Source organism: Leptonotus elevatus, chromosome 2 (assembly GCF_054856555.1).
Source record: "Leptonotus elevatus isolate MCC_2025b chromosome 2, RoL_Lele_1.0, whole genome shotgun sequence".
In the NCBI taxonomy this organism is placed as follows: domain Eukaryota; kingdom Metazoa; phylum Chordata; class Actinopteri; order Syngnathiformes; family Syngnathidae; genus Leptonotus; species Leptonotus elevatus.
The window spans coordinates 40335773-40346034 of NC_141240.1; the positions used below are offsets into that span (position 1 = coordinate 40335773).

General features: G+C 43.5%; 1 protein-coding gene across 1 annotated transcript; it reads right to left on the reverse strand.

Annotated features, from left to right (window-relative positions):
- Positions 1-26: 26 nt before the first annotated feature.
- LOC147180023 (indian hedgehog B protein-like) lies at positions 27-9829 on the reverse strand. The gene is made up of 3 exons (XM_086068318.1): positions 9502-9829; positions 3042-3303; positions 27-1597 (listed from the first exon to the last, which is right to left on the reverse strand). Exons 1-3 carry the CDS (start codon positions 9799-9801, stop codon positions 936-938), a joined length of 1224 nt encoding a protein of 407 aa, XP_085924444.1. The 5' UTR covers positions 9802-9829; the 3' UTR covers positions 27-935.
- Between the last annotated feature and the right edge of the window lie 433 nt (positions 9830-10262).

Here is a 10262-nt window from a genome sequence, read left to right on the forward strand (position 1 = left end):
TAAATACATAGCAAACTGTCCTAAAATATATGTCATTGTTACGTACAAGTTAAAAGGAAAGGAATCATGCTGCGTATCACAGGAAACGGTCCTTAAAAGTATGCTGAAGAAAATTCAAATGCAGCACTTTTGCTTTGAAGTCAAACAAATCTGTTTAAATTTGCCTTCGTGAGCACTTCTCCTTTGCCTCACATGGTTGGCTTTACTAAATGCTGATTAGATAGCATGGTTATTGCACAGGTGTGCCTTAGGCTGCCAACAATAAAAAGCCATGCACGCTAAAACAGGGGTCACCAACAAGGTGCCAGTGGGCACTAATTAGCCACTAAGGACCACATAATCAGCCCGTGGCCTTGTTCTAAAAATAGCTCACCCGTGATGAGACATTGTGATTTTCAAGGAATGCTGTAGAAGTGATCATTTGAAAATGTAACACAGGTAGACTGAGGTGCCGCTCCCATAACGCAGGTGGCCCATTTTGTGATAAACACACGGTTTTCGAGCGCCCTTTTACAAATGTGCAATAATCATGCTGTCTAATCAGCATCTTGATATAATACACCTGTGAAGTGGATGGATTATTTTGGCAAAGTAGAAGTGCTCACTAAGAGATTTGAGAGAAATTGTTATTTTGCGAACACAGAAAAAGAAACAAAAAGCTTTCTATTCAGATTATGAAAAATGGGAGTTGTTTGTATTTTTGTTCAGTGTTGTTAATGTGCAACTTTTCTTTTCAGTAGGAGTTTATTCTCGATGATGACATCATAGTACATTTCACTTTTGTGTCACTGACGACTCATGTTGTGTGTTTTTTTCTCCAATTCATTCATCTTCATCAATCGATCTGAGCTCCTTCTTTTCGCAGCCCGAGTCATCCTCCCATGAGGCTTAGCAGCGATCCAAAGATCCATCACATGGTTCTCTTTTTGCAGTTTTTAGTCTGCGCTCACGCCCAGTGGGTGGAGCTGCCCGGAGTCCAGCAGCATCCTCCCCAGCCAGTGTAAAAAGTCAGCGTACCAGTGGACCCCATCACCACGGTAACCGCTGCTGCCAGTCCAGCTGTGCATAAGCCTGAGTGGCGAGAAGGCCCAGTGAGCCAAGGAATGGCGTTCCACCACCGCATAGCAAGATGCCACCACGCCGCCCACCACTAAAGTCCCCCGTGTCGTCAGAGGAGCGAAAGCCCCCCTCCTCTCAGACAATGTGACCGTCGTGATGCGGGAAAGAGTTCCCGACGGACCGCCGGCCACCAGCACGCACTGGCCCGGCCGGGCGTCACAAGCGTACGCCGTCCTAAGGGAGGCGGGGGTGGGCGGCGCCCCCTCTGAGCAGTTACCCTGAGACACAAACAGCAAGTGGGCGGCGGTCAGAGAGAGACGCGCCCCATTTTTGGTCTTCACGGTGTAGAAGAGCTTGCGTGCCGCTGGGTCGCGGTCCAGGAAGGTCAGGACTTGGCTGTACACCAGTTCGGCGCCAGAAGAGGTCAGGACTCGCTCACCGGGGCGAAGGTCGGCGATGAACTTCTGGAGGCCGTTTTCAACAGTGACCAAGGCGTCGCCCGGGAAACAACCTCCCGACTTGGCTGCCACTGAGTGGTCTGGAAGATGGCGAGAGGCAAATATTGCTTTTAGTCACGTTATACTTTGACATTTCTTTCGGCAAAAGCGGAACCGTTCACATTGTGCCATTGGATCATCACTGATTGAGTAAATGGGTACATTGGAGAGGCTAAATAATAATAATAAATACATAAATTATAAATATAAAATATAGATATAAATAAATTATAAATAAATTAACTATTTTACATAAAATAAACATGAGTAAAATAATTATTAATATCTCTGTTTTTCAATTAAAACAAACGTGTTTTATATATATATATATATATTCTATAATAAAAAAAACATCTGGGGTGTTTTGTTTTTCCCCATCTCCAAACAACCTGGCCCATCTGTCCATTTTAAAACTCAATTGTGACTCTGAAGCACAAACGTTTGCTTACCCATGTTGCCGATTCAACGCTTAAATATTACTTGTTATGTTTTCAATCAAATTACTTTTCTGATCAATTTTTGTACAATGGATTAATTTTAATTAAATACTTTTGCCATCCAAAACACGTGTTCCATGGTTTGTGAATTTTGATTTTTAGTAGAGATTCATACTGCTAACCCTGGAAAATGGACGCGCCCTCTGCTGGCTGAGAAAGGCAGTGCTTTTAGCGATAAAAGAAAATACAACCATTAATGGATTTTTTTTTATAGTAACGACATGGTAATTTAAAAGCTGCAGTAAAAGTAGAAAAATTAACTTTTTTTTTAATCTTCCACATTTTCTGTAGGCTACGTGGACAGAAAATTAACTTTTTTAAATGACCAAGAATTAACTGAAAGGGAAGTAAAATTCAACAAGGCTTTAATTCGAACACAATATGAAATCCGAGTTGACTGATCTTAAAAGACTCTTTTGTCAAGTAATTGAGGTGTTACTAATTACGAAAGAAGTAGAGCGACATCAGGGATGACACTCTTCAAACAAATGTGTTGCATTTGTTCCGTCACAGGAATGATTTCTTTCCCGCTCTCAATTTAAGTAAAAGAAAACAAAAGAGAACCCAAAATGATACCAACTTGAATGGTTGCCCTTGTAGGCTAATCAGGTCAAGGACTGCACCCTCGCAACCCGATCTGGGAGTGAAGGAAAGAAAAAAAAAAGGAGGAAAAGAGGGAAAGAAAGAAGAATGGTAGTTACTACTCAGCGTATACGGACTGTCTTGTCGTGTACTTGATGTGTCTGCTTCTGTTTTCACAAGCACGGCAAACTTTCAGCACGCACACTCCAGTTAGTTTAGCAACGTTGCGGCAGCGTCATCGTCGCGATGAAGAGGCTATAGCGGGATGAGAAAATGGAGGAAGGCAAAAGACGAACGTGCGGAGGTGTTAGTGAGCTGAGACAGGACAGGACGGGACGGGACAGGACAGAGGAAGCAGCTGATCTCGTGTCGTCTGACTTTCAAGGTCTCGTATCCCGAAGCTCACCTGACTTGACGCTGCAGTGGATGTGGGCCTTGGACTCGTAGTAGACCCAATCGAAGCCCGCCTCCACCGCCAGCCGAGCCAGCATGGCGTACTTGTTCCGATCCCGGTCCGAGGTGGTGATGTCCACCGCTCGCCCCTCGTAGTGAAGCGACTCCTCCGAGTGGTGGCCGTCCTCGTCCCAGCCCTCGGTCACCCGAAGCCTCACCCCGGGCCAAAGGTTCATCACGGAGATGGCCAAAGAGTTCAGCTTGTCCTTGCAGCGCTGCGGCACAGACACACATTTGAGATTTTGCCCATTTGGCCAAATATACTGGGAAACAGGCGTGTTCAAACTACGGGCCGGGGGCCATTTGCCGCCTGTTTTTCAAGGCCCGTGGTAGGCAGTAGTGTTAATCATTTGAAAACTAAATACAAATATTTTCGTCAACACACATTTCTCCCCGGATGAAAACTAGACTAGACTAAAACCCTCATTAATAAACAATAATTGGGACTATATCAGTATGCATTTTCATAGACTAATAAAGATGAGATGAAAATTTAGCTCACTTAATAATAAACTAAAGTCTTTGGACATTTCAGTTCACGAACAAAGACAAGACGAAAATTACGATTTTGTCAAATCTTTCTCTGCTCATTTGTCACTAACACACACTGACACACCCCCTTTGAAATCTGCAGCTACGTAACATTAATGCAACAACTATGGGCTAACGTTCAAACAATGTTAATCCGACCGCTAACTAATGCTAGTTAACTCACTTGCTTGTAGCATGGAGTCGTTCATAATAGCCACTTATTGATATACTCGAATTGTGTGTCAAGTTGTTTTAAATCAAAAAGATGGGAGGAAATTTAAAGTGAAGTCGTTTTAGATTAGATGGAAATGTTCAATATTATCTGCTAACATAAAATATACAGGGGTAAAATGGATTGTCCTGACTAAAACTAGACTAAAACGTTGACAGTTTCTGTTGACTAAAACAAAACAAATACAATTATGTTTTCTTGGACTAAAATAAAGGCTAAAATGCTAGATTTATAGTCAACTAAAAATGGGTGAGGTTGACTAACTATGATAAAAACTAACACTTGTGATTGAAATTGGACTAAAACTGAGACTACATTTAAAAATGGCGGATCAAATCAACACTAGTGGGCGGCATACGCTAAAAATCGGAAGTGGAGAAACCCGTCCCAGAAAGTAAAAACTCTGCCATAGGTTGGCTTTTTTAGCCACAGGTGATTCTACTCAAACGGCAGGTAAGCAAGCTCATTACCTCGTTACAGGCACTTTACCTATCGGTTAAGCAGAAGCACCTGTAGCTAAAGCAAAACTGTCAAAATAAAATAAAAACAGCACATGAATGCGTTTGATCAATTCAAAGTGAATAATGTCAAAGTGGTCCTTTGTGTTTCTGTATGCAACGCTTAGGGAAATTATTTCAGCCGCTGTCGGTACCAGATGGGATCATATCGGGTTCGCCGACCAATGACGTCACGTTACAGGATTGGCTGGAAATGATCCGGTTGACGTCAAGCATTGGAAAGAAAAAATTAAAGATGTCACTTCAATAACAAAATGTATGGAGCGAAATTGTAAAAGCGTAAATAAACCTAAGAATATAAAAGCAGGATCATTTAATATTAAATAAATAATAAAATAGATAGAATGAATAATAAATGAGCTAAAATACAAATAAATATAAAAGAATGGAGGCAAAAATAGCGCATAAATGCAAAAACTAAAGCAAATAGTAATTATTTAAAAGCTATCTACTCAAATTAATAACTCGAGATGTGACAAATATTTTCAGTTTAGATTGCTAATGTGTTCGCATTCTCATTTAGACTGTTTTGTGATGTATTGTGATTTGTGAACAGTTAAAAAAGATACCAAACCAGAGTGACGGAATTGGGGGGGGGGGGGGGGGGGGCACCCTGCACCCTGCACCCTGCACCCAGCACCCAGTCGGGGAAGCGATCTCACGCCAACCTGCGTAAAGGCACGTGACGGTAACCACTCCGCCACCCGGAGCACGCGAAGTAACCGCATTTCGTTTAAATAGCGCTGCTCTGACGTCATCGGCGAGCGCGAAGGCCACCGATACGATCTGGCAGCCCGATCACATCTGGCACGGACTCCGTCGCTGACGTTCACTCGGTTCACCGGTCCAAAGTTCCTCACACTAGGAAAAAATTAAAAAAGTCTCCCAATAAAGGCAGGAAGTTGCCGAGTGCTTTTCTATGATTGACGTTTTTGTGGCTGGTGTGTGAACCTGAGCTGTCTGGTTAAGCAAACAGAAGGTGAGAGGGCCTATTGACTGCCCCTCGCACCCTCCCCCTTTTCCCCACTTGGACCGCTGCTAATAAAGTTGTCGTCTGAACCGTAGCGTCTGGCCGCGAACACCTTGACCCGATTGTTCACGCCAAGAGCAACAAGATCCATTTCCTCTTACCTGAGACCTCATTGGCTGACAGACAGGAAGTCAATTAGCTGTTGAAGCAGGAAAAGCTCAAATTAAACGTGGTCAACTCAGGCTGACCTTAAAACTCATTGCCGTGTAAACACGGCCTAAAGATTATTAAATGGCCGAGACCAGCGGTTCTCAAATGGGGGTACCGCGAAGGCACACCAGGGGATACGTGAGATATTAAAATATAGTTTAAAAATACACATATGTTAGAACAATAAAAGTTCGTAAAATTAATTTTATATTCAGTAGGGTATTCAACGTCAGTGTCCTAAAAACCCAGAGAGGACTAACTCCATTGTAATTTTGAAGTTAAGTGCATAAATGAATAGAGAGAAGAAATACAGTATCAGAAAACTGGTTGAAATTAAAGTTGAGTTCCAATTTTGACAAGTGGGGGAACGGCCATTACTGCATTCAGCGCACTTTTGCTCATTCATCATTCATTCATTCAACACTGGGCCAACTCTCATTTACAAGATTGCCACAATCAAATTTTATTGATATATTATTGAATATTGACAGATTTAATGGCAGTTTGGACTTGGACCCCTATTGTGCTTAAAAAATAAAATAAAAATGAAATAAATAAATAAGAAGAAGCAAAAACCCACAAGAAACTGACAGCCGCCAAAAAGGTTTACATAGAACTGTAATTGCCTTCAGATGCCACTAGATGGCGCAAATAACTACTTTTGTCTGCAGCAGCTGTTTTTAAAGTGTTTTATAAAATATACAGAAGCCCCTAGTTTGTTGCAAGGATTAGGTTCCAGGACCAGACCCACGCCTAAGCCACGAACTAGCAACCATATATAGTATTTGAAAACTTAATGCATCATTCCATCCAAAATATTGCAGGTGTCAGGCCATTGCCACCTCCAAAATTGCCACTTTTCAGGGGACCCCAACAACGGCACGTTTGTTCAACCATTAACACTGCATCATCAGATAGCAAGCTATCCATTTCCATTTGCTCCCAAAGACGTATAAACGCGTTCTATTTTAAATATTGCCATGGTCCCAAAAACGTAGTTATACATTTTTTGTATGGGCTTTGATGCAGCCTCTGACCTGAAGAGAACACTTAAAGCAAAAAACGGCCAGAAGGTGGCAGCAGAGTATAAGAGATCAACCAGGGCCATGTTACAAAAAAGCAGTTTTTGCCAGAGTTTTCAACAGGTTTGTGAATAATGATGAAACTTACTTGCAAAACGGAAACAGACAGAAGTAAATAATATTTTTGTCCTGATGAAAGAAGAGACTCTAATCGTTCTTTTGGCAGGTTCCATGTTTTTAATAGCAATAGAATACAATATTCTGCGGGCCTTGCAAAATCAGTCAAAATCAAGTAAAACAGCTGGGAGCAAAGAGGGTTGCTTCAGTGAAAATGGCTGCAAGTGAATGAGTTAAATTTGCCAAATTGTGACTTGTGAGGTTTCGGCCCATGGAAGTGTCTACTTGGGGTCGCCATCCACACTTTCAGGTAGCATTTCATTACTATTATTATGACTTTAAATGTATGTGGCTTTAAAAGGCGGGGTCACGCCTATTGAGTAGCAGGGAGTCAGCGAATGGGAGTATAGAAGGATGTAGAATGTAGAGTTGGTTCGCTGTTAACTGGTTCGCCCATTAGCAGTCCGTTGTGGCATGTTTATATTGTTACCGTTTTTTTTTTTTGGTGTGTCCATCCTCGGTCGTCTAACGGTTGGCTATAATAAGCTAACGAGGTTTATTTTACTGTAGAAGTGCAGCTGTGTGATTTAAATCAGTTCTCATTTTGGCAAATTGCACTTTTATCATGTAAAATTCACTCTATCCACCAGACTTGCGTTTAAGCGCGCACTAACTAATGATCACCATAAAATCTCGCAGCATAGTGACAAATCTGACAATAAATCACAGACGTGTAAAAAAAATAAAATAAAAAATAAAAAATAAGCTGTACTGTTTGAAAAGAGAATAGCACATTGTGAGCTGAGATGAGGGCAAGTTATCTGTTTTACACAAGCCAAAGTAAAAAATTTAAACTTCATATATTTTTGAAACAGGTGTCGTAGATAGACAAATTCTAGCAGCAAATCATGTGGACTCGTTAGAGGAGAGATTCAGGCATCTTGTCATGCCGCAGCCACTGCTCCGTTTGAAGCTAACTCTAAACTAGAGCAAGTATTAGCCAACATGGTAGTTTGGGGCAACTTGTCTCAGTCATTTTGGGGTTTGTTGTCACATATGCAAAAAATGTGCCAATGAAAAATGCACCTCTCTCTGTTTACGTATGCCAGAATTGTTCTTCAGATGAGAAGTCTGAAGAATGAGGAAATTATTAACTTTAATCTATTTCATAATATTTTATGTTTAAGTTTGCTCAATGACTATGGTGAATTTTCTAGATCAATGTTAAACAATTTCTCTGGTTGTAAAAACAAACAACAAAAACCCAGGAGAACAAGGATAATTTTGTCGTTTTTTGTTGCAAAATCCAATGTGACATCTTACCTGATATAGTGTGACAACCTACCCATTGGTGGGGCACCATGTCACATGTTCACTCAATCTATTTGATGGCTTATAACTCTGTACTGACACGAAATATGAAAATGACATAAATACAAAAAAAAAACATACCTAAGACTTTGGTCTTTCATCAGGTATACATTTTGTTTATATACAATGTATTGATTCCAAGAAAAGTGATTTAGGTCTCCCCTAAATCTGGGATACAGCGAGAACCCAAAAAATGTGACCCACAAGGACGACTGTAATTGAAGTATGAAGCTCCTCAACTCACCTGCAATTTCAGTGGCTAATGGACGAAACGCCAAATAGAACAGATCTTGTCTGTCTACATGTTGACAAAAACGATTTGGTAACGGGCGTTCTGGTTTGGGTTAGCGGCCCTTCAAGTCTGTGAAGTGTGAAAAGTGGGATCAAAGCCAATGCAACATGGCGGCTGCGATAAGAATAGCCCGCGCCGGTGGCCACAGTTGCCTTTTCACAGGTCTCGTGGATTCGAACATTGGTGTTTTCTCTGTGCGGCCAGACTTCATAAATTAGACGCTCCATTTAGCACACACGCACGGCGGTTTTGGCTGCACAAACATTGCACGCGCCGCAGGCTTGACAATCCGAACCTTTGCGCACCTTCTGCCTCTGATCGACGCGTCAACGATGACCCGCTCACGAAAGTCAAGTGTGTTGACAAGTTTCTCCTCTGCGGTGATAACATGAATGTAACCGCAGTCAACTTACACGTTTGTGTCGCCACAAAAAGTGATGAAGTGTCCTGCTGGAACAGGAGCTTCTGTATGTGCAGCGGCACGCAAGGAAAAAAAAAAAAGGCGAATAAAAAAAGCCAAGAGGTGAAAAATTCACTTTCATTACGGCTTTCAAAGAAGCCAAGTGCGCTCGCTATTTCTGTCCTCGCGCGCTGAGAAAACAAGCTAAAAGTAACACGGAACAGTCAAAGACAAACAGTCGGACTGTGTGCTGAGCGCTGGAGCTCATAAAATACGCGAGCGCGCTATAAAATACAATAGCGGCTAAGATGGAAGTTAAAGCTTTTTTAGAAGGAACATTTTGGGGCAATACGTCAATAAACATTTTGTGCAGTGTGAACACGCGTGTTAGGTGGAGAAAGAAACGTCATAAAAAAATAATAATAATAATACAATCAAATTAGGATGTATGTGCGTCTTTTACGCGACAGAAACGCGATGTAAACGCACTCATCTGCATGGAGCATATTTCTTTTCCTTTCCATGCACGACTATCTGCTTGGTGATGTGATGAAGCAATTTTTTTTTCAGTTTCAGCGACCGCGCGCACTTGCTTGTGGCAGCAAAGACACAACAAGACGCAGTCTCGGCCTTGAGTCAACAAGGAATGTGGGGACAAAAAAAAGATAAGCGCATCCACGCGTCTCCAGACTGGTCAAAGTGCACCAGGAAAGTTCCGAGCATGCTATTTGGGCCGTGTCTCACTCTCACCTGCGTCATCATGCGATCGGCACCTGTGTTCTCCTCATCCTTGAAGATGATGTCCGGGTTGTAGTTGGGGGTCAGCTCTCTGAAGCGCTCCGAGTTCCGCGTTATTTTCCCTTCGTATCTCCCGCTGGCCCCTAACGTCTTCTCGGCCACGTTGGGGCTGAACTGCTTGTAGGCGAGCGGTGCCAACTTCCGCGGCGAGCGCCTCTTGCCGTAGCCTCGCCCCGGGCCGCAGCCCCCGCAGCCCGGCGTCAGGAGCAAGGCGCACCCGGCGAGACACGTTAGCAGCCTCGGGAGCAGCATTCCAGCCCGGGCTGATGTCCTCCCCCCCACCGCCACCCCCACCCCGGGCAGGTGGTCGAGAGGGTCAAATGCTGAAGCCGGACGCTATGACTCGGACCTTCAGAGCGGTGGTAAGAAAGCAGGGTGCCCCCCCGAGTTCGCCGTAGTTGCCATTCCACGCGCGTAAAAAAGGTGCGCGCCACAGACGAGATGCCAAGAGGGAACCTGCAGCCAGCCAGCAGCGCTGCCGACAATCGAGTGTCCCGAGGGCACTTGGAGGCAGGGGCATAAATAGGCGAGGTGAGTTTGTCTTGGCAGGCGCCTTCAAAGCTGTCTCTCTGTGAGACACGGAGGCGCGCGGCGGTCAAAGGGTGTCCCCGCAGCTCAACGTTTCCTTGTGGCTGCGCGCGGACGTCCGGATACAAGGTGCCCTCCCACCATCCCTCTCCTCCCATCGGGGGCACCGGCGGACATCCGAGAGG

What these genes read in the sequence shown, in the direction of transcription:
- LOC147180023 (XM_086068318.1), bottom strand. Translation starts at nt 9,801, where the DNA reads ATGCTGCTCCCGAGGCTGCTAACGTGTCTCGCCGGGTGCGCCTTGCTC. An exon ending in CCGATCGCATGATGACGCAG is followed by an intron (nt 3,304 to 9,501) that starts GTGAGAGTGAGA and finishes TCTGTGCCGCAG; the next exon opens with CGCTGCAAGGACAAGCTGAA. An exon ending in CCACTGCAGCGTCAAGTCAG is followed by an intron (nt 1,598 to 3,041) that starts GTGAGCTTCGGG and finishes GCCATCTTCCAG; the next exon opens with ACCACTCAGTGGCAGCCAAG.